Genomic DNA, 24,846 nt, shown 5'->3' on the forward strand with positions numbered 1-24,846 from the left:
TTAAACACAAGTAGGTTTGTGTTTAGGCAACAGAAAGTATTACTTAATTTCAGAAATAATTAAGGCTTTGCAGATCAGAGAGGACAGCAAAAGAACCTAGAGGAGTGCAAAGAAAGAATCAGTTGCCCCAAAGGAACCAACACAAAGTACATGATTACAGACTACAGTAATCTGAAGCCAATATACCTTGGTATCCATCATCTTCTTCTTCTTCAATGGTAACATTCACTAAAGACTTACTACTTGCCAGGCACTGTGTTATGATTTTCCTAGATCAGTTCATCTAAACATCTCACAATAAGCCTACAAGGTACCAGTATTAGTTCCATTTTATAGATGAAGAACTGCAGCTCCGAGTAATTGGCCAAGAGCATCCTAGTAGCAAAAAGAACTGGAAATCTAACCTAGCTAGTCTGATTTCCGAGCATGCGCTCTTACCCCACTATGCTATAGTGCCTGTCCCTAGTAGATAAGTGATTATTTGCACTTGATGATTTCTAAGGATTTTCAGTTCTAACATCCTATGATTGGCTTCAATAAATCTGTGATAAACCATATGACTAGGCCTAGTGGTCCCTAACTGCGGAGAGCAAAATAAGGAAGCTCAATAAACTCTATTTACATAACCTCAGTTAGAATTCAGGTTCCTCTGGGTTATCAAAATTGTTCTTTCTCCATATTAAACCCATCAAAATTAGAAATGTTTCTCCTGTTAGTCAATGCCTTACATTTTTTCCTCATATGAAGACAGATGGTGCAGATATTAAAAGACACTCCAACAAGAATAAAAGAATAAATCTATAATACAGTCAGCATGACCTCTATTTTATTGATTGATTGATTGAGACAGAGTTTCACTCTTGTTGCCTAAGCTGGAGTGCAATGGCACGGTTTCAGCTCACTGCAACCTCGGTCTCCCAGGTTCAAGCGATTCTCCTGCCTCACACTCCCAAGCAGCTGGGATTACAGGTACCCGCCACCATGCCAAGCTAATTTTTGTATTTTTAGTAGAGACGGGGTTTCACCATGTTGGTCAGGCTGGTCTCAAACTCCTCACCTCAGGTGACTGCCCACCTCGGCCGCCCAAAGTGCTGGGATTATAGGCGTGAGCCACCACACCCGACCAGCATGACCTTTAAACACAATTGGACTTAAGACAAATTTAGTAAATGCAGATTTCTGGGGGGGAAGGGGGGAATCTTCTTTTAAAATGCCCATATTTAGTGTAGGTGAAATATACTGCTTATAAACTATTGATATTAGCCTTGAAGAAGCCATTATTGGTTCTTAGTTGAAAAATTAAAGCTTTAAAAAGTCTTATAAAATGCAGGACCTATTTGTTCTTTATACAAAATACTTAGTAATTGAAGTCAAGTCAAAATATTCTCATTAGTTCTTTTAAATCATCATGAAGTTCTCTTCATTTAAAAAAAAAAGCTGCTAATTTACTATTTTTCTTTTTTTAAAAAAAATACAGCTAACTCCATAAATGAATATACTATAAAAAGCTGTTAGGTACACCTTAGCCTTCATCAAAGTATAAAGTACACCTCATAAAAGAAGCATACTGACACTTTTATGTTCATGTTAAAAACCAGAAACTTCTAGGAAATAGCAACAATTTGTTTTTTAAAAAGAGTTTGGCAAAAACCATTTCTCTTGGACACCCAAAGAAAGGGAAAAAAAATTTATTAGGTCCAGGAATCAAAGATGACTTGATAGAATTATGAATACATGCAGAATTGGATGGTTAGAAATGAAATCAATCTATTTAGGTCCAGCCTAAGGTTCTGATAGCCAATCAGTAGACACAATCAGAGTAGTAGTATTCCTAAGAAACCAGGATAAATCTCCAATGTGCATGAGTTTAATGAACCAGATAGATTATTGTATCGCCAACATCCACCCTTATCCCATTCTCAGTCAGATGAATTTTCTTGCTCATGAGGTCCACATTGAAAACAGCATGCTCAGAAATGGGGGTCTTCTCGGTGTACTCTTTTCCCAGGACAGGAACTCGTCGAGGCCCCAACAGTGGATCATCAAATCTCATCAGTTTCACTTTGGAAAGGTCTACAACAAAATAAATTATCAATATAAGCATTTAATTACAGTCACTCAAACCCTGGAGCAGCCTGAGAACTCACGTTTTAAATACGCTGGTTGTTATATCTAAACAAAAATATTTTCTTCAGATTATTAAATAAAAGCCACGCTGGGTGCGGTGGCTCACACCTGTAATCCCAGCACTTTGGAAGGCTGAGGCGGGTGAATCACTTGAGGACAGGAGTTTGAGACTAGCCTGACCAACATGGCGAAACACCATCTCTACTAAAAACACAAAAAAATTAGCTGGGCCTGGTGATGGGCGCCTGTGATCCCAGCTACTTGGGAGGCTGAGACAGGAAAATCGCTTGAACCTGAAAGGCAGAGGTTGCAGTGTGCCAAGATCGCACCATTGCATGCCAGCCTGGGCAACAAAGTGAGACTCTATCTCAAAAAAACAAACAAACAAAAAAAGCAGTGGCCGGGCATGGTGGCTCATGCCTTTAATCCCAGCACTTTGGGAGGCTGAGGCGGGCAGATCACGAGGTCCAGAGATCGAGACCATCCTGACCAACATGGTGAAACCCCATCTCTACTAAAATACAAAAAATTAGCCGGGCATGGTGGTGCATGCCTGTAGTCCCAGCTAGTAGGGAGGCTGATGCAGTGGAATCGCTTGAACCCAGGAGGCAGAGGTTGCGGTGAGCCAAGATCGCGCCACTGCACTCCAGCCTGGCAACAGAGCAAGATTCTGTCGGAAAAAAAAAAAAACAATCCCAGGAGCAAAGCTAAAATGTAGCAAATCTTCATCCCCTTTCAGCTTTTACCCAGCTCAAAGTGTCAGAGATTCTGACATCTCCTGGAATTACAAACTAAGAGAGAGAAAGAATTGTGTGTATTTTTTAGCATTATCCTATATGGTCTCTCAAATCATTTTTATATGCTTCAATTAACCATTGTACAGAATATCGAAAAATCTAAAACTTATCCCTTTCTTGAGCTCCCTGGAATACACTAAACCTGCAAGAATTGTAGCTTTTCTCAGAGATACTTTTGGATAAATAATGACTACTCTAAGAAATGGCATTATCAGTTTCTCATTTGCTCAAAAGATGAAAGTATTTGTATTAACAAGTTGATGAGACAAGGAGAGTGGAGACAAGGCAGAGAAAGGACAGAAATTTAAGCTTTCAGAATTTTTAGCTTTAGGATGAGCTCTAATACCCACCCTGCTTGAGATTTTCCTAATCTGCTCTTATGCAAGCTGAAAAAAATAGCGCCTGACCCCCACCCCCCCAAAAAAAAGCACCTGTCTCTTGAACAACTTTGTAAGTCAACAATCCTGCCAACAACTGAGCCCAAAAGAAGTATATTTATTTCAGCAATTCTGAGACTTCCCAACATCAAATGGTTTTATTTCATATGGCAGAAAAACACCAGAAATGACTACAAATGCTGATTCTGGGTTTATATCTCATTCGAAGTGTAGCATGGCTAGTTATCCTTAACCTGATCCATAGAAATAGAAGATATTTTCTGAATTACTTCCCATTTCTTTCTGAAACACACCTGAGCTACCCTCCCTCATGTTGACTTGAGAGTACAAAGCCTAGCATAAGAGGGATAAGAGATAAAAGAAGACTTTAATGCAGCTGGCGGCCATGCCAACCAAGAATACAAGTTATCCATGCATTCTGTCCTCTTTGGGAAACAAAGACCGAAGTTTAGAGAAGGGGCTTATAGAACGATTACCTGCGACTACCACAAAAGCAAACCCTGTCTAAGAGTCTTTGGAGAGTTTCTGCAGGGACCATACAATCTATTCCCAGACACAGTACAAGCCCTGAAAATTAAAATGGGAAGAGAGCAGGCACAATCTTCATGACAGCCACGATCTTATTTTGGGGAAGAATACAATTAATTTTAACAGCTATTGCAATTCAACTTACACATCAGTGGTACCAAATATTTTGCTATAGATGCAGTGACAAGTTCTGCCAGCAGATTTTATGCATAAGGCCTTTTACTGAGGATCTGCCTCTGCCTCTCTCTCTCATACGCACACACTCTTTCTCTCTGTCTAAAACAGACCTCCCTCATCATTCCAAGCAATTCTGAATCAAACTAGTTCAAAGAAACCTTAATACTCAATCAGGCTTCTAAGTGACAAAACATATTTGCTTTGATGTTTCACCATGTAGTTCATTACTGTCCATAGATTGGTAGAGCTTTCTTAGTGGTTTTACTGTCTTTTATCCCAGACTTCTCTTATCATTGAAACTGTTGAAATTTAAGCCTGCAACTACATAAGATTTAAGGCTCTTAGAGAAAAGATGAGAGTGATTGTAAGTCCCTAGGGACTGATAACGAGAAATGAAGGCTTTCACTTCCAAGTTATCAGTTCACATATGGCATGGGTTGTGAGTGATTCAAATTTATTATCATCAGATAGTTTACTCAGTGGCCTTTGTGGAATGAAATGATAGTTTTAGTTCAGTTCCTCCCGGACCCAGATCATAATTACCCTCAATACAACTGGCACTAATTGGACAATTTGCTGTCTATTGCAGCAAACAGACCAATAACTATGTTACTGAATTTAACTCCTCTTCCATCTCATATACTCAATATACTCAGGCCTTTTAGATATCAAGGCATCCTGAGGGCTTTTGGTAAAGTATCAAGGTTAGATCTCTTCTGCAGATACTTATAGGAATAGCAATTTCAAACTCTCTCTAATGTTTCTATTTTCTAAAGTTTACAACAGCTACTAACATCAAACTTAAGACACTTTAGATAATATTTTTCACAGCTACTATGACAAAGCAGATAAGAATTATGCCAAAGGCTCAATGAGAAAAGACAAGAAATAGGAAATACATTTCAGTACAATTCTGCAGAACCTAGTCAGTGCTATATTTGAGTACATTTAAAACAGAGGTAGATTTAACATAATATAATACAATTTTCAATACAGAAATACATCCTTTTATGTGCTATAACATCATAATAATCCCATCCAGGCAGGGCCGGTGTCTCATCCCTGTGATCCCAGCACTTTGGGAGGCTGAGACAGGCAGATCACTTGAGGCCAGGAGCTCAAGACTAGTCTGGCCAAGTTGGCAAAGCCCTGTCTCTACTAAAAATAGAAAAATTAGCCAGGTGTGGTGGCTCATGCCTATAATCCCAGCTACTCAGGAGGCTGAGGCATGAGAATTGCTTGCATCTGGGAGATGGAGGTTGCAGTGAGCTAAGATTGTGCCACAGCACTCCAGCCTGGGTGACAGAGGGAGACTCTATCTCAAAATAAGTAAATAAATATAATCCTATCCAGTGGGTCCACACAAATATCTATTTTCTTTAAAAGCCACTATCATGCTCTTTCTGCTTCTTGTGGCCTATAAGTTCTGAGGATGAAGCTATCATTCTATGGTACCTAGTTCACTGAGAGGACATAATAAATGCATATAACAACATGATGAAACTTGAAGATATTTTGCTAAGTGAAATAAGCTAGACACAAAAGGAAAAATATTGTGTGATTCCAATTATATGAGGTACTGAGAACAGTCAAATAATTAGAGGTAGGAAGTAGAACAGTGTGGTGCGAATGTAAATTTGTATAGCCACTATAAAAAACAGTATCGAGGTTCCTCAAAGTATTAAAAATAGAACTACAATATGATCGAGCAATCCCACTACTGGACATATATCCAGTAAGAAATGAAGAAATGAAATCAGTATGTTGAAGAGACATCTGTACTCCCATGTTTATTGCAGCACTATTCACAATAGCCAAGATATGCAATCAACCTAAGTGTCCATCAACGGATGAATGAAAAGAGAAAATGTGGTATACAATGAAATATTATGCAGACATAAAAAAGAATGAAGTCCTGTCATTTGTGACAACATGGATGAGGCTGGAAGACATTATATTAAGTGAAATAAGACAGGCACAGAATAACAAATATCGCATGATCTCACTCACATGTGGAATCTAAAAAAGTTGATTTCATTGAAGTAGAGAATAGAATCATGGTTATCAGAGGCTGGGAAGGATAGAAGAGAGGGGACTGGAAGGAGGTTGGTCAACAGGTACAAAGTTATAATTAAATGGGAGGAATAAGTTATACTGTTCCATTACATAGTAGATGACTACAGTTCATAATAATATATGGTACATTTCAAAATTGCTGTAAGAGGAGCTGTTTGAATGTTCTCACCACAAAGAAATGATAAATGTTTGAGGTGATGGATATGTTAATTATCCTAATTTGATAATTACACATTGTAAATATGTACCAAACCTCACACTGTACTCATAAATATGTATATTTATGTGTCAAAAATAAAACTTAAAAGAAAAAAAGAAAGTAGAGCAGTGATTACCAGGGACTGGAGGGAAGGGAATGGGAGTTATTATTTAATGGGTATAGGGTTTCAATTTGGGATGATGACGAAGTTGTAGAGATGGATGGTGGTGATGGTTTCACAACAATGTGAATGTATTCAAGCCTCCTGAACTGTACACATAAAAATGACTAAAATAGTAAATGTTATGTTAGGTATATTTTACCACAATTAAAAAACACATCTATAAACAACAACATCCCTAACCCTAGTATACTGTTCCTGCTGATGCTCTGTACACAGAGAAACAAAAGCAACTGGTATTTCCCTCCTAGTATACCCTTTCCCCTTACCTTTATGGGTATAATGTTCAAGGCCCCATCCAAACAGTATTTTCTCCATAAATTAGTCCCTGATCGCTGCAAGTGGAAATAATCTCACGTTCCTCTGTGCTACACATTTTACCTGTACCTTTCTTACTACACTCAGCAATTTCTCCTTACGTTATCATACACTTCAATAGCTTAGTTCCCTACTCCTTTACTAGATGTAGCTCCTAATGAACAGCACTCTGTGGACTCCCCAAAGCCCCAGTACATACAAAGGAGTCTCTACATACACAGTTGTCTCTACAAACACTACATATATTAGTGTCTCAATAAGTATCCACAGAAGGGAAACAACTTCAAGAGAACACAAAATAAATGACAGAATGAATTCCAAAGAGCTATTTCAAGTCTCCTATTTTAATTCATGTTACTACCCTAATATAGTTCCATAAATTAGGTTATTGTTAGGGATTTATAAATCTTTTTAGAAAATTTTTGTAGTGATGGAAAGTGGCCAATCAACTTTTGATTGCTATCAAAAAGAAAAAAGACAGATAATACAAAATAGAGAATCACAACATTAATTTGTTTTCATAGCTCAGAAGAAAAATAAGAGAGACACACTATCTCCCTTCACACTCTGCTCACCGTAGGACCTGGCTGGATGACAAAAAGAAAAGCCATAAATTATTACATTGAATCTAATCACAAAAGATGCAGACTTATTCTTGATAATAAGTTAAGATTACTGACATATTTTACCTGGAGGCACATTGTTTAGAAGAAAGAATATGAGCTTTGGAGTCAAACAGACCTGTTTGAATTCCAGATCTAGAGTTTACTAGCTAAACAAACTTTGCAAGTTACTTAGCCTTTTTAGCCTCCAGTTCACCATCTATAAAAGGGAAATAATAAGAATACCCTCTACATTATATAACTGTAAAAGGATTAAATGGTTAATACATGGAAGACATGCAATAACTTTTACTCTGTTTCTCTTCCTTCTCAAGGAACAGACCTGCTGGACAGGTTAGTTTAGAATATTAAGGGTATGTGTTCCTTGATTCTGAATATCTCTGAGAGACAGAAATCACTCATTACAATTTTAGAGCTAGAAAGAAAGATGAAAACTATCTAATCCCTCTATTGTCCTCACATTAGTAAATGAAAAATCAGTTTTGAGCTTAAGTGACATGGCAAAGCCACTAAGCTACCTAGCCACAGAGTCCCAAAAAGAATAGTTTTCTTGATTCTGATCCCAGTACTTTTTCCATAATAATACACAGCTGTCCATAAGCAAGCCGGTTTCTTTTCTTTTTCCTTTCTGCTTAGAACTCGCCAAATCTACAAGCTACTGACAAATGGGAGTTTTGGGGAACAACTTACCTTTAATTCCTCGATTCATTTTCATTAAACGCCTGATTATGGAATCACAGTTATCTCCTTGCCTGATTTCAATTTTGGTTGAGAAGTGGCCATTGGATGGCTGGGGATTCACTAGAGAAACGGACACACCAGGCTAGGAAAACAACAAGAAAATGATTGTTTAACTTGAATACTGCTGAGGGAGGAAGAATCTCTGCTACGTTTTCAATGCCCAATGAAAGACGGATCTAATTCTGGTATTTTAAAATCATGACTAAGGAGTACTCAAATATGAAAGAAAAGCTGTACAAGCTCATGCTTATAACCAAATGCCTAGGTAAAGATGACTACAACTACATATATCAACACCAATGATGGACACTAACAATAACTACATTTTCTCTTCCACAACCACCATCATTCACTGAATCTCTACTATGTATTAGGCATTGTACTAAGCACTTTATCGACGTTAGTTCTATATCCCTGAAGTAGTTCTTTTGTACCCTTTTTCACAAAAGAGAAGCTGAGAACCAGAAAGATTAAAAATCAGCACCAGGTCACACAGCTAGTAAGTGGCAAGGTCAAGATTAAACATAAACCTATGTTGTACTTATAGAAGCTACATAGTCCAGAACCCTGTTTATTATTTTTAAGTGGAAAAAAGTCAAATGAGTCTTGTGAAAGACTTAAATACATAGTATCTTAATAGAATACTTGAAAATGGTTTGAAATAAATATATTTGTATAAGGAATATTTTCATATACCCATCTCCATGGCTCAAATGACTGAACTATTAAAAGCTACCACATCTTAATGCAATGAGCATATTCCTTACATGATGCTAAATTCAGGAGGTATCCATAATCACGATTTCCTTATTCTTTCAAAATAGGCCTTTTCTGTTTGCTGGGTTTTCAAATGTGGCAAAAGTAAAAAAACATATCTAAGTCCTCTGCTTATCAAGACAAGGAGGGCAGTTTACAGACTCTCCCAATTGCAGTCCCCTGGACTTTGCCAAATGCTGCCAATCTGAATAGATTCTTTGAGACTAAAAAAACAGAATGTCCTTCCTCAAGGATCTAGATCCAGAAATACCATCTGACCCAGCAATCCCATTATTGGGTATATACCCAAAGGATTATAAACCATTCTACTATAAAGACGCAGGCACACATATGTTTATTGCAGCACGGGCCACAATAGCAAAGACTTGGAACCAACCCAAATGCTCATCAGTGATAGACTGGATAAAGAAAATGTGGCACATATACAGCATGGAATACTATGCAGCCATAAAAAATGATGAGTTTATGTCCTTTGTAGGGACATGGATAAAGCTGGAAACCATCATTCTCCACAAACTAACACAGGAACAGAAAACCAAACACTGCATGTTCTCACTCCCAATTCGGAGTTGAACAATGAGAACACATGGACATAGGGAGGAGAATATCACACACCAGGGCCTGTCAGGGTAGGGTGGGCAACAGGAGGGATAGCGTTAAGAGAAATACCTAATGTAGGTGACGGGTAGATGGGTGCAGCAATCCACCATGGCACGTGTATACCTATGTAACAAACCTGCAGGTTCTGCACATGTATCCCAGAACTTAAATTAAAAAACAAACAAACAAACAAAAAAAACCCAGAATATCCAAAACCTTTTCGTCTTCACCAATAATAGCCAAAAACTAAGAGGTTAAAAAAAGCTATTCCAGCATAACTTAAGATGATGCATCAATCCAGTTTATACTAAAAACAAAACAGCCTTGAATAACAATCAAACCAAGACTCATCTGAGGTTTAAAAGCTCCTTTTAACTGTCTAAAAAGGTCCTACATTTCCAGTATTTTTAAATAAAAACCAGATTTTGAAAATCATACTTTTTATTTTTAAAACCCACAAATAATATCTGATAGTTCCTGTAATAGTAAACTGAGGAAAAAGTAAGTATTGCACTGACCAAGGAATTAGGACATTTCAGGTACATCCCCATTTCTAATAATCTATGGGGTCTACAACAAACCAACCACTTAATTTCTCTGGACCTTACTTTGTTCTATTTTTTAAATGTGGGTTTAGATGTAATGATCTCTAGGTCTCTTCTGGTTTTAAAATGCAATGATTCAGTGAGATTCCTTCAACTTACTTCTATTCTAAAAACATTAAGTGGTTTCCCAGGACAGCAGTCTTCCCTGATTTTATCTTCTGCTTCGGAGGCAAACTTGACTTCTATGTGTTCTAGCTAAACAGAGAGGAAAAAATGGAAGTTATTAGTATCACTTAATGTGATTCAAATTAATCATCACCTCATTTCACCAAGAACAAAACTAGGTTCTCCAGTTAACATGAAATGGTCTGTGCAATTTTATTATTTTCCATATAAATATTAAATGAAATCTGTAATCAGTTATTTAACATTCATTTTAGATGTCTCATAGTATTGTTATTTATATAGTCATGCTTATCATTTTCTATAATGAAATCTGGCATCTATCTGCCATATAAAACAAAATGAAAATCAGCATAAGAGGCTTCCACTTAAGACAAATAGAAGTTCAGAAATTTATCATTTGAGAATAAAAGGCTTCCACTTAAATAAATGGAAGAAAAGCTCAGAAATATAGCACAGTGCATATGTCTGAATATAAGATGACCCTAAACATAAGGTGTGTCTGCATGGTCCAAGTGAAAAGATCCAAGAAGTTTTTTGACCTAAATGAATATATATGAACATTTAGATATACATAAAATGGATGTCATTTAATATTTATTAATTTCATTAACTCATTTAAAATAAAATACTTAATTAGAAACAACTTTCTTCCATCTCCGTATTTCACAAAACAATTTTACTTAAATTCCAAACCTATATTTTTTACTTGAGTGTCTTCATTTTACTAGGACCATGTTTTGAGTGCTCTAACAGTTTTCTAGAGCACATGACTTTTCCTTTTGCCTAAGTTGTCTGAGACCAGCTTATTTACGATCTATATATAAAGTTGTGAGTGGGGCACAAAGATTGGATGGGGAGAACGTCACAGATATGTAAAAGCTATTGGTACTGTTCTAGTTCCTGGATTGGGTAGAAAATTCAGGGATGTTCATTTTATTATAAATTGGGAGGAAAAAAACACGGCAAGACATGGAACAATCATAATATATCATGAACCAAATTATAATATATCATGAACCATAATATATCATGAACCAATATATCAGTGCAGCAATTCTAAACCAAAGATTATAATTAATCCAATTCTGCAAATCAAAAGGGAGGGGGGAAAAAAGGCAACAATTCAGAGTACTCCATAACATGAGAGGCTTGGAAAGCATTTGAATATAAGGTCTCTTAAAAATAATTTGCAGTAGAATAGCCAGACATAGTTTTTTAATGTATAATTGATTATATGTAAATTAAGAATTGATGAAATAAGATGACATATCACTTTTTTTCCTGCAACTTTTATACTCACCCATTTTTCTTCTCTCCAAAAATATTTTCGACTGATATATTTAACAAAGATACTAAACACAGAAGATGAAATTTATAAAAAGGTTTATTATAAAATAAAAGAGCTGGATTATGGTTTAACTACAGTTAACTGGTTATTACAATCCCTGGCCCTCTTACCTCAAGCGAATTAGTCAGATAGACTATATTCTCCATAAGCACAGCCTTTTCATCAAATTCTAATTGCAAATCCAGAATATGAGGCCCCATCTTCTCCAGATTTTCCTAAGAGCCAAAATGGTATGGAAAAACAAAATCACAGTAAGAATATGTTAGAAAACATACTTCCTCCAAAGTAATCATTCTTCTCTCAACTGATAAAATCTTCAGATTTCAGGAGTTAAAGGAAAGGCCTTGGACTCATGATTTCCTTTACCTACATTTGCTTGTTAATGAAATTTACTAGCTCCAAATAATTATCTTTTAAAGTATTATAAGATTATGGCAGCACTGAAAAGATGGGAAGGCACAAGGTTTTCAGATTTATAAAATAAATACGGTTTTATGATTGTTTATTTAGACTGACTTAACATGCAAGCCCAAAGAATTCACTTTACAGGGAATCAGCCAAATGTGTGAAAATATCCCTTTAAGTTACCCAAAAAAAACAAAATTTTAATTTTCTGAGATACCACCTTCTTAAAGCTGTTTCAGAGAATAGTGAATTAATAATATCCAAACAAAAAATCCCCAAAGATATTTCTGCAAAGTTTAAAGAAAAAAAACTCATACTACATGAGTACTCAAACATGGCATGTAAAAAATAATTTCTTATTCTTAATTTTCTTGGGTAGTCAATATTTGCTGTGCAAAATAGAATCCTAGAGATCCAAGTACATATGCAGATATAACTACCTAGAACATGTTATACTTAATGAAAGTGACCTGATATTATTCCTGCTACTCACTGTTTTAGCTTACTATGCAAGTTCTATTTCTTTTTCTCATGGAAGTGCTAGAAAGTCATTTTCTTATTCCCAGATTTATTAATCCCTTCCAAAGTTTGCAAAACCACTAATTTGCCTGGCAAATCACCAACATAATTTTAAAAATATATTACCACTCAAACGGTCTGATGCTGGTTCTTCAAATTTAAATGAGATCCTAAAGAAGCCAACTCTTGAATCTAATATCATTTTATACACACACACACACGCACACACACACTCTCTCTATATATACATATACACGTAACTACTTTTCAAATAGGTTTCCCTGGATTCTTTTAAAACATGTCATCAAAATTAATTGCCTTTGCAACCACCAGTGGAATATTTTGTTGGATCCACATGTTGACAGAGATTTGGCATTATGACCAATGACACTAGCCACTGGGGAACCAATGAACTATGAACATACCAGCACTTACATTACAACTTGATTAGTGTAGGTCAACACAGGATTCTAAATTACTTCTGAAACTTAAAATACCCTGAGGATCAAATAGTGACTTTGGTCTAAGAGAATTAAAAACCTTTTCCAAGAATACCAATCTATTATAATATTGAAGAAGTTAAGAGGTCTGGTCTCCATCAGGCATCTGCAGCCAAGAAGACACAAGAATTAAAGGACAGTACAAGAATAACCACGATATGCTTAGTAGGCTGGAAGATACTAATTTGTATTTTTAAACAACATTTACTGAGCCTACTTCTTGACTGGTGCTACTTAAGTGTGTTAGGTACACTATTTTATTTACTCCTCACAGCACTCCTAAAAAGTTAGGTTCTATAGTATCCTCATTTTATGGATGAAAAATCCTGTAGCCCAGAAAATTTAAGTGATTTGTCCAAGGTCTCAAAACTAAGGAGTGACTGATACACAGAATTTCAACCAAGATTTTTCTGGCCCCATAGCCTGAGATCTTAAGCAATATAAGCCTTCTTTTGGTTTCTTTTTGTCAAGAAATCCAATAATACATCAGCGACGTATATGAAGAAAACTAAGGGTCTAACCCAATAATTCTCAATGGTAAGAAGTGGAAGGTGATTCTGCCCCCAGCGGACATTTGGCAATGTCTGGAGATATTTTTCATTGTCATAACTAGCAGGAAAGGTAGTTCTACTGGCTTCTAATGAGTAGAACCTAGGGATGCCATTACATATCCTACAGTGCACAAGAAAGTGCCCCACAAGAACTATCTAGCCCAAAATACTAACGGAGCTATGCTGAGACACCCTGGTCTAACCACTATAACCAATGTTTACCCTGTTAAGCTATACCTATACAAATGTTGAATCCTGGTTCCAGGAATAGGGTCTAGGAAATGCAAGCCTCTATAAGCCTAATGTAAGCCAAAAGAGTTTGAAAGAAGGGAAGGTAGAATATAAAGGGAATAGTTCAGTGCAGCAATTCTAAACCAATTTTTCTCCCACAATAATATTTTTCACATACTCAGCAATTCCGCAAGTAAACCCAAAATCTGATAGATCATTTCTCTCAGTCATTGATTGAAAAGTGCTATTTTAGCAGATTTCTGGCAGGAGACTATGTCCAAGGCTTTTCCCCATCCTTCTATTGTCCCATCTAACCATTGCTCATGTGGTCACAGCTGCATAAGGTCCACAGCTTACCTTAATCATGGCAACAAATGGCATGACTTTCTTCATGTATTTCTTCAGTTCTGGCATACTGCCTAGTTCACTAGCAATGACTTTGTTGTCAGGCAGTTTTCCGTTATTGGCCTAAAAAAAGGAAGGAGGAAGAGTAATGTAGAAAAAAAAGTCTCAAGAATAAGGCAGAATAGTAGATGTGACCAGGCATAGAATGGTGGCCTCTATCAATCCTTAGAGAACAGCAGAAAAGTGTCCAGCCCTAGCATCATGGGGAAGTGAAAGCTGAATGAACAATGCAGAAGGAACTCTCCTATTCTCTATAAATCAACAACACATACTTTTTAGTTTAGAAGAGAAAAAGAAGTGATTTGTGTTGAATATTTCTCCTGTTCAGAAACTAAATGGTCTCACAAAAACTTGTTTTCAAATTTCTAAAAGCATTTTATTAGTCATATTAAAATAAAAAATTACACAACTATCATACAAGTTTATATAATGTCTGCTTTTGGACACTTGGAAGAAACTGTTACCACAATTGTGAAAAGAATCCCTAGCTATTGACCTGTTAAAAACAGAATCATTTCTATCTACTCAAAAATAAATGTCCATATCATGTATCACTAATGAGTACAATCCAAGTGTGCTTTAAATGAATCTAAATTCATTTCTTTCTACAAATATTAACGGTCCCCTCGATAGAGTGAGAAATAAAGCAATTGGTCTTTTCAAAGTTTTGGGCGACTTGTTTTCTCTTTATTGTAAAAGAAGGGCTGGGAATGAATCTAAATGAAAAGGAACATATAATACAATTTTAAATAATCTATTTTCAATTCTAACTTTTACTAAAGTACATGGGAAAAAAATATTCTACTTGTTAATATATTCCTCTGAAACACACGAAAAAGAAAAAGGGTGGGAAACACTCCTTTGCCTTATGTCACCAAAATGGTGCCACATTCAACATAAGAACACTCTTCGTGATTATAAATGAACATTCTTTTCATTCTTGTGGATGAAAACATACAAAAATCTAAAAGACAGCTGCTAATGCCAAAAGATACCACTGTTTTCAATTATCTAGCAAATGAATACTAAGTAAAAATACAACTTCAAAAAGAACAGAGGTGATGCATTTTTTAATACCTAAGACATTACATATTATATTTGGGTTCTTCCACTGCTTCCTTGAAATTGCTGGTATGAATATATAATCCACTGAGGTAGTTTCACTTTTGTGCCAACCAAAGTAGCTTTTATCTTTTATTTACCTTAATTCAAAATCTGCAAGCAGATTCTAAAGGCCACCTTCTATTTCTATCATATATACTCAAAGGTGGAAATAGTTCTCCATAAAAATAGACTCACAAGAAATACAAAAACATTTGCTCTTCTCTATCAAATTTCACAAATGTAAAAGCAGCTTTTCTTAGCATTTCTTAATTAACTATGAAAAGTGTTGAGGCAAAATTCCAATAATGGTCTAGAATATCAAAGCTAAGAATTTTTCCTTTACGTTTCTTCTTTACATTTTGACCACAATCCGTATTTTGTCTCTCTTTTTAAAGTGCACCTTAGTGGTCTGCATCTAGCAATAACTGTTTTAATAACCTAAGCAAAAAAGCCAAAGTCCATAAATGTACTTTGTTTCTACATTTTGAATGCAGAGGAAAAATAGATTTTTTTCTTTCAGGAAAACTTAGATCTAAGTTATTGAGTTCCCTTTAAGTGGATTTATCATTACCTGGCACAGCCAAAAATGTCTTCAAGCTCTACATTTCTATAGGTAATTATCAAACCAAACAACATTTAAAGTACTCAAGAACAAAGCTTCACTTTTTTCCAAACAATAAACAAGGTTACAGTTTGAAATAATTTAATGAATGAATATAATGAATGAATAAATTTAATGAATGACTCCCACTGCTCAAGTTACAACAAATTCCAAAGGCAAACTCTGTCCTTTTATTTCATCATTTCAACTACACATATGAAAACCCCCAATTCTTTTGATTACATTCAACTAGATCCAATGTATTTTTGTATAAATTTTTCGGAAATGAGAGGAAAACAGCAGCTTTTCCCTTAGCATCCATTTAAGAGCCACCAAGAATAACAAAAGGATGCTGTCTGCCTAGAGGGAATGAAACAAAGCTGCCTATCTTTCTTCTCCCAGACATTGCCAACATCCTAAAAACAAAAACAACATAGGGAGCATACAACACCATCAGGGGGGAAAAGTCTACTGAGAGCATCACCTCAAAGTGTTTACGTAGAACAGACAGGGTGGTATGTTGCCAAGGTGGATAGTTCTTTGCCACATAGATGGTGCAATGTGAGGGCTTCTGCAGGGGTTGTTTGTCAGTCTTCTAGACGGTAAAAGAAAGGAAAAACATTCAATAGCTTTTATATAAACCAAAAATGAGAAGAACCCTCCCCCAACATACACCACCACGATCTTCACCATTAATGAAAATCTTTTTAACTTTCATTATAGTTAAATGTTATCTGATCAATAACTTTTAAGGAATAATCCTTTAAAAAAAAAAAAAAAAACTTTACCTTCCCTTTAGCTGGCATCATATAGTTCTTGAGTCGTAGTCTAAGGTCATGTGTTACTTCCATAAGATACTGTGAGGAGTGTATTAAAACTTCATCCACAGGACCTGCCACAGGCCATGAAGCATTCATAATTGAGTCAGGCTTTTAAAAAAAGAAAAACAAAAAAACCTTCAGTGAGATTAGACAATATAACTATTTTATGGTTCTTGATTATAGTTTCATACCAAGGATACCATCTGTAATTGTGTGCTCAGAGTTCAAACTTGACTACACATAACACACTTGCACAGCCCCTGATCTAATGTTCCCTAGAATTCAAGCTGTGAAGTCTGACTCTACATTCTTAATTAGCATCCATTTGTACAAGCATATTAATACCCACACACATATGCTCACTTTCAAAGAAAATTATGCAATGCTAATTTGCCTAAATTTAATCATTATTATATAAATTATGCATACACTCAGTTTTTATCCTGCTATTACATCCAGTATTCAAGTACGGTTATTTGGTATATAGATCATGAGCACATTTCTGTATTGTTCATGCATTTAAAAATACAAAAGAGCCTAGCTAATATGGCTGGAAAGGAGTTATTAAACCAGCCAATCTATTTATCTGCAAGCCTGTGAGAAATAACTGAATTTATATTCATAGTAAGAATGCTACTATCCCTGAATATTAAGTCCTATATATGCCAGAAGTTTTATATAAAACAAGAATACTTACGCAAATATACACCTATATCTTTGTTTTTAAGCAGCTCATAACAATTGTTTATATCTTTCTCAATATTTTCCCCTTTTAAAAATATGTATGCACTGTTGTGTATATAAATAAGGGCACATATATCCATCTGAATAGGAGATAGCTCTGGTTTAACCTGTCATAATTATGATGCTGAATCCAGCATTACTCTTGAATTACTCACTTTCAGACTTTCTCTCTTAAGTAACAATATTAGCACAACACTTATTTAATGAAGCCAAAATCAAAACCACTCAAAACATTTTAAACGCATAAAGGTACCTTTCCCAGGAGTGTCCAGATGTGCTCACACAAATGTGGACAGAATGGAGCGAGGAGAAGTGTCTGAACTTCAATAAACCGGAACACAAGTTCTCTGTGCATCCCTTCCACGGCCAATTCACGGTACTTATCTTTTGCGGCCTATAAAATTTGAAATTATTTACCATTTCCCTCACCTTCTTTAAAATAAAAATAAAGGGAAAAATTTTATCTTGGTTTTAACACATTTTTAAGTTTCTAGTCTTTTAAAAATCCATAACAAATTACTGTAAAGGTTTTACTTTAAGAATCTGCAAGTATTTATCTTTGTCCAAAGTACATGGCTGTTTTATACTAATAATTCTCAAAAAAAGAATTTTTTTACAGACAGTTTGTAACTGAGACATAAAAGTTGAACAACTTTAACTGTATATTAAGGGTGACTGCTCTTAGCAGCATATAGGATATTAAATATAAAAAAAGACTATAAATACAACACATTGCTATGCCCAGCCATTTATCCTTATTTAACCACAACTCTGAAAACCAAGTTATATAAATCTCAATGTGATATTTTACACAGCTCATTGCGTAAAGCTACATTTTTACTTTAAGCACTTTAAATGCCAAACTTGAGGAAATACTGACACCTTGTGGAAAACCTCAGAAAACGCTTGCTCTCAAATTAATGGCAATTAATTACAATTTTGCCTTCGTTTTTATCAATTTTGAAATGTTTTCCTGGAAAGTATAGCTGAATTTTAGATTTAATCTCCTTTATATTAATGCTCATAGCTTAACTAGGAGCAGAATTATTAAATCAAATGGACACAATAGAAAAAATACCAAAGATAATAACTTAAAATCACAATTTATTGAAGAATTTAAAATTTTTCTGGCAGGATTTTCAGTCTACACTTTAGGCGAGTAATTGTGCTATAGCAGGAAGAAAAAAGGGGGAAAATACATAATGTTCACATTGACATGTTTTATAGCTACCAAAAGAATCAACAGCCTACCTGAAACTCAAAAAACCCTGTTTTCAAAGCTTCTTTAAACATCATCTTTTCATAGTTTTGATCTGTTTTTATAATTCCTGCATTCAATTCACTATTGAATACGGGGAAAAAAAGGTTATTGAGTTTAAAGGCACTTATACATAGCTATAAAAAACTGCTGCATACACAAATTTAAAATACTGCTTTTTAATATACAAATTTGAAATACTGCTCATTTAAGTAGTAAAATGAGAACAATGCCCGGAACATTTAAAACTGCTCAACACAACACCATCTTTGCGTTCCTTAAAACAAATTACTGCAATCTCTCTATTGTCTATCCATCCTTAAGTACTGTCATCTGACACTGCTTAGGGCTCCTGTTTATGACAATAAATGATGCTTCTTCAGAAATTTCCTGATGGACACTTTATTCTTATAAAGCCCAAAATGCAATATGAAAATAGCTTAACTAAGGTTGTAGCCAAGTTTTGTTTTTTTTTTTGTTTTTGAGACAGGGTCTCTCTCTGCCACCTAGGCTAGAATGCAGTGGTATGATCACAACTCACTGTAGCCTCGAACTCCTAGGCTCAAAGAATCTTCTCACCTCAGCCTCCCAAGTACTAGGACTACAGGCGCAAGCCACCACACCCAGCTAATTTTTTTTTTTTTTTTTTTGTAGAGACAGGATCTCACTTTGTTGCCCTGGCTGGTCTCAAACTCCTGGGCTCAAGCAATCCTCCCACCTCAGCCTTTCAAAGTGCCTGGTTTATAGGCGTGAGCCACAGTGCCTGGCCATAGCCAGGTTTTAATTATTGCATTTACAATAACTAATACTGGATATCAGAAAAAAATTTTCTCATACCAATCCAGGTCCTTCTTCATTTGGCCTAATCTGGCCCCAACCTGTTTCATCTCCTACCTCTGCCCACAAGATAATGTACTTCAAATAAATATCAGACCCTTTCCATGGCTTATCCACACTTTCTCCTCTCCCTGAAAACATTGTTTATTTTTCAAGAAACCCAGAATTTGGCCTGGCGTGGTGGCTCACGCCTGTAATCCCAGCACTTTGGGAGACTGAGGCAAGTGGATCACAAGGTCATGAGATCGAGACCAGCCTGGCCAACATAGTGAAACCCCGTCTCTACTAAAAATACAAAAAATTAGCCAGACGTGGTGGCAGGCACCTGTAATCCCAGCTAGTAGGGAGGCTGGGGCAGAAGAATAGCTTGAACCTGGCAGAGGCTGCAGTGAGCTGAGATTGTGCCATTGCACTCCAGCCTGAGTGACAGCGCGAGACTCTGTCTCAGGAAAAAAAAAAAAAAGGAAACCCAGAAGTCACATGACACCTCTGAATTCTCCTTATCTCTATTATTGTGCTTAGAAACTGGGTGTTTGTCTCTCTTGCTAGACAATAAGGATCAGGTCTCATTCATCTTTATAATACCAGTGCATAGGATGACTCCAAAGATATTTATCCTTTTCTTTTAATCTACTTTTCCTTTAACCATTTTGCCCTACTCGAAAACAAGACAACATGGTAAAATGGTTATGAGAACAGACTTTCAAGACAGACAGAAGCAAGTTCATATTCCAAGTTTGCAACTACTAGCTTTAAGGCATTTAAGGAAATACTTAATTGTTCTAAGCTTCAGTTTCTTTATTTATAAAATAGAGCTAATAATATCTGTATTATATAAGGTTGCTTTGAGGTTAAAGTCAGATAATGGACACAAAATACTTAGCATAGTACCTGGCACAAGTAAGCCTTCAATGAATACTAGCTATTATTATCATTAGTTTATTTTATTTAAAAAAAAAAAAAGAAAAGAAAAAGAAAACTTAAAAATGCACCAGGACTAAGTAACTCTAAAACACAAAATGATTGGGATCTACAGATTACCTGGCAAAAACTCTATCATTGAAAGTGTTGGCAGGACCACTTCTTAGGCTGTCCCAGTTGGCAACCATTTCTTTCACCCACTCTACCCAGGTGTACAGACGGAGAATACCTGCATCTGCCATGGCTTCCACAAAGTTGGCATCTTCTACAGTGTCACCAGCATCAGCCAGAGCCAAACGCATTCCTGGAAGAAGAAAAAAAAATTCAATGCATTAAAAATATGGTTACTGAGTATCAATTGTGTCCTATGTGTCCAGTTGGATACCTTGCAAAGCCCATATATAAATTAACAAATGCTTTAAAGGACTGTCCTGGATCAACAACAAAAATTAAAATCACCAAAAAGTAGCATCCCTAACCGTGATGTTAAAATATTCGAACCATCCATATTGATTTGCATCCACTAAGCACCAATATGTGTTTCTTCTCAGGCATGCTGAGTTAATGAGATAAAGTGATCTTTAATGAGGCAGAGATAGAAAATGATAAACTGGGGATAAAGATACACATTTCATTGTGGTTTTCTTATCGACATTTCAGCCTCATTTAGAGGTAGCAAAATACATTTTAATGCATGAGAATACACACTGGTGCCTTATGTGTACAAATGCATATGAATTTTTCTCAGTTTTGAAACTAGGTTCTTACAAGTTTACCACTAATAAAACTTTACTTTTTCAATTCTCATCTCTCAGTACTACCAAAATCTTCCATTCTAAAATATTGAAAAAAAGAACCTAAATGTCCATCAATTAAACTGTAGGATATCCCTACAATGGAACACTATATGGTTGCAAAAAAAAAAAAAAAAAAAAAGAGGGAACTCATTATGTAGTTATTTCCGTCTTTAGCTTTGGTGTCCAATCAAAGCATTCAGGTTCTGCACTTTGCCTTTTCCACTTAACAGTTCATATTTGTATACTAACCCATACATACACATATCTGTGTTTTTTGTTTGTTTGTTTGAGATGGAGTTTCGCTCTTGTTGCCCAGGATAGAATGCAATGGCGCGATCTCGGCTCAGTGCAACCTCCGCCTCTTGGATTCAAGCAATTCTCCTGCCTCAGCCTCCTGAGTAGCTGGGATTACAGGCACGCGCCACCACGCCCGGCTAATTTTGTACTTTTAATAGAGACAGGGTTTCTCCATGTTGGTCAGGCTGGTCTGAAACTCCCGATCTCAGGTAATCTGCCCGCCTCAGCCTCCCAAAGTGCTGGGATTACAGGTGTGAGCCACCACACCCAGCTGTTTAGTTTTATATCTACATATCTATACACAAAATAAAAATCATGAGCTCATACTTTTATCACCAAATCCAATCTGACCCCATAGGGCTCATTCTAGCATTTTCTCTTTACTTATTTATAGCTTCTTTTTCTGATAGTGAGCTCTGTGAGGCAGAGGTTCTCATTATCTACCTGTTTACTTATTTATTCAATCCTAACATATAAATAAAGTGGTTTCATAATTGCTTATATATCTTGTAAGAAACAGACTAACTATATTATTTGGATACAGTTCCATCTTTGGCTTTGGTGTCCAGTCAAAATACTGAGAACACAAATTGAGTTAGCCATGACCAATAAAAAGAAGTATCATGATGACCAATGACTAATTATATAAGAAATGAATGGTTCTTTCAGGATAGTGCATTTCTTCTCTTGACACGATAATAATAAAATGTAATAGGACTGAGGTCAGACAAAAAAACAATTTTCTGAAAAAATCAATGTTCTCAGGTTCAAGACACATTTAGGAATACCAAATACAGGCCAGGCATGGTGGCTCATGCCTATAATCCCAGCACTTTGGAAGGCCAAGGAGGGTGGATCACTTGAGGCCAAGAGTTCAAGACCAGCCTGGCCAACATGGCAAAACCCCGTCTCTACTAGAAATACAAAAATTAGCCAAGCGTGCAGGCACATGCCTGTAATCCCAGCTATTTGAGAGGCTGAGGCACGAGAATCGCTTGAACCCTGGAGATGGAGGTTGCAGTGAGCCAAGATCATGCCACTGTACTCCAGCCTGGATGACAGAGCAAGACTCTTTCTCAGTTAATAAGAATAGAATACCAAATACAGAGGAAATATCTTGGAAAAGCTTCCTACATACTCAACATTTTTTTTGAGACAGAGTTTCACTCTTATTGCCTAAGCTGGAGTGCAATGGTGCAATCTCAGCCCACTGCAACCTCCGCCTCCCAGGTTCAAGCGATTCTCCTGCCTCAGCCTCCCAAAGTAGCCTGGATTACAGGCACCCGCCACCACACCCAGCTAATTTTTTTTTTTTTTTTTTTTGTATTTTTAGTTGAGACAGGATTTCACCATGTTGGCCAGGCTGGTCTTGAACTCCTGATCTCAGGTGATCCACCTGCCTTGGCCTCCCAAAGTGCTGGGATTACAGGCGTGAGCCACCACGCTTGGCCCATACTCAACATCTCTACAAAACAAGTCTTGAATCTTAGCAATGATATTGAGTTCATTAAAGGAAGACTCAAACTAACTTCAGCTTGATTTGTTCCTGAACACATCATGTCAGCAATTCTTATACACTAAATATTATGTTGCTCATCCACAAAGGAAACATTAAGATTTTAAAATTTTGTTAAAAGCAAAACAGAAAGTAAAATTAAAACACCAATTTTAATGTGTCTTCTATAATCTGAGAACTGGACCCTACAGAACAGCAATAAGAAAAATGTTTACTCACCATCTGCTGAAAATTTGTCAATAGCTTGGGTCAAAGTGAGGAAGTTGCCTGTGGATTTTGACATCTGAAATAGAGAGTCAGTGATCAATCATTAATAACAGTAATATAAATAAACCAAATGAGCCAAATAAAATTAACTAGGTTGGCCATGACCAGATAAAAACAAAAAAGAATTCAAAATATGGAAAGGAAAAGATACTATACTAATTTTAGAGAGGTGAAAACTGAATTTCATCCGATAAAGTGCCTTGTTTGGGTTACTCAGCTATCAGTGACACAGCTAGGAGAGGACCTCCAGACTCACACTCAGTCCACTGTGATGTAGCCTATACTGTCTGGGTTAGACATGTGTAATGATTCCACTATAACTCTAGAACACCACCTGGTTACCTAAGAAAGAGCTTTACGGCAATTAGAATCATTCAGAAATGGAATGGACCAGCTCATGAGGTTGGAGTTATGATTTTAGGAACCCTCCTATCATTAGGGTCACAAAAATCGGTTGTTCAAGTTGTGCTCTGCCTTAGGGCAATGCATCGGAAGAGGCACCACTCACAGCCTAGCAATCTTTATCGCTTTAAAATTGTATGTCATTAGTTTAACTATGCTGATATCAAAAGGAAATGATGATTATATCAGTTTTCTATTATACTACATGGCAATACATATCTTGTTCTAATAAAATCAGGATAGTACAACAACTTTCAGACAGTCAAAGAAAATGTCGTGTTCTAACAAGAATAATAAATGTACTGTTCCTTTGACTTACAAAGAAGAAATGAATTCAATAATCAAAGGTATCTTATTGAGCTAACAAAATCTATTAAAATCGCCTGTGCTTCTAAACAGCAATTTTTCAGTCTAATATACAGATTACCTTTTTTTTTTTTTTTTTTTTTTGAGATGGAGTCTTGCTCTGTTACCCAGGCTGGAGTGCAGTGGCGCAATCTTGGCTCAGTGCAACCTCCGCCTCCCTCGGTTCAAGGGGTTCTCTTACCTCAACCTCCTGAGTAGCTGGGATTACAGGCGCGCGCCATCATGCCCAGCTAATTTTTGTGCTGTTAGTAGAGACGGGGTTTCACCATGTTGGTCAGGCTGGTCTCTAACTCCTGACCTCGTGATCTGCCAGCCCTGGCATCCCAAAGTGCTGCAATTACGGGTGTGAGCCACCGCACCCGGCCACAGATTATCTTAAAGGAACATTTTTTATTATCTTTCAATATTAGGGCACAGGCTAAGTCTGATGTTACATAATGCAATTTACATCAGCTGCCGTTTGTTTAAAGCTACAACTATTTTCTCTTTTTTTCCTTTTTTTGAGATGCAGTTTCACTCTTGTCACGCAAGGCCTGAGTGCAATGGCATGTTCTCAGCTCACTGTAACCTCTGCCTCTCGGGTTCAAGCGATTCTCCTGCCTCAGCCTGCAGCTGGGATTACAGGCGCCCACGACCAGGCCCGGCTAATTTTTTGTACTTTTAGTAGAGATGGAGTTTCACCA

The 24,846-nt window shown here is 36.4% G+C and overlaps 1 protein-coding gene across 3 annotated transcripts in view; it reads right to left on the reverse strand.

The window, feature by feature from the left end:
* Window positions 1–1,672: 1,672 nt before the first annotated feature.
* Window positions 1,673–24,846, reverse strand: part of LARS1 (leucyl-tRNA synthetase 1) — a 68,711-nt gene continuing 45,537 nt past the window's right edge. For all 3 annotated transcript variants that reach the window (XM_003829083.5, XM_055112747.2, XM_055112746.2), the window contains exons 22-32: window positions 23,348–23,411; window positions 20,639–20,822; window positions 18,754–18,844; window positions 17,756–17,896; window positions 16,726–16,866; window positions 16,422–16,532; window positions 14,185–14,295; window positions 11,732–11,836; window positions 10,247–10,342; window positions 8,115–8,247; window positions 1,673–2,073 (exon numbers count right to left, since the gene is read on the reverse strand). In XM_003829083.5, the coding sequence (XP_003829131.1) occupies window positions 1,868–2,073; window positions 8,115–8,247; window positions 10,247–10,342; window positions 11,732–11,836; window positions 14,185–14,295; window positions 16,422–16,532; window positions 16,726–16,866; window positions 17,756–17,896; window positions 18,754–18,844; window positions 20,639–20,822; window positions 23,348–23,411 (1,383 nt within the window). In that variant the 3' untranslated portion in view covers window positions 1,673–1,867. The remainder of the gene's footprint in view (window positions 2,074–8,114; window positions 8,248–10,246; window positions 10,343–11,731; window positions 11,837–14,184; window positions 14,296–16,421; window positions 16,533–16,725; window positions 16,867–17,755; window positions 17,897–18,753; window positions 18,845–20,638; window positions 20,823–23,347; window positions 23,412–24,846) is intronic.

The sequence above is a fragment of the Pan paniscus genome, chromosome 4, assembly GCF_029289425.2.
Source record: "Pan paniscus chromosome 4, NHGRI_mPanPan1-v2.0_pri, whole genome shotgun sequence".
Classification (NCBI taxonomy): Eukaryota; Metazoa; Chordata; class Mammalia; order Primates; family Hominidae; genus Pan; species Pan paniscus.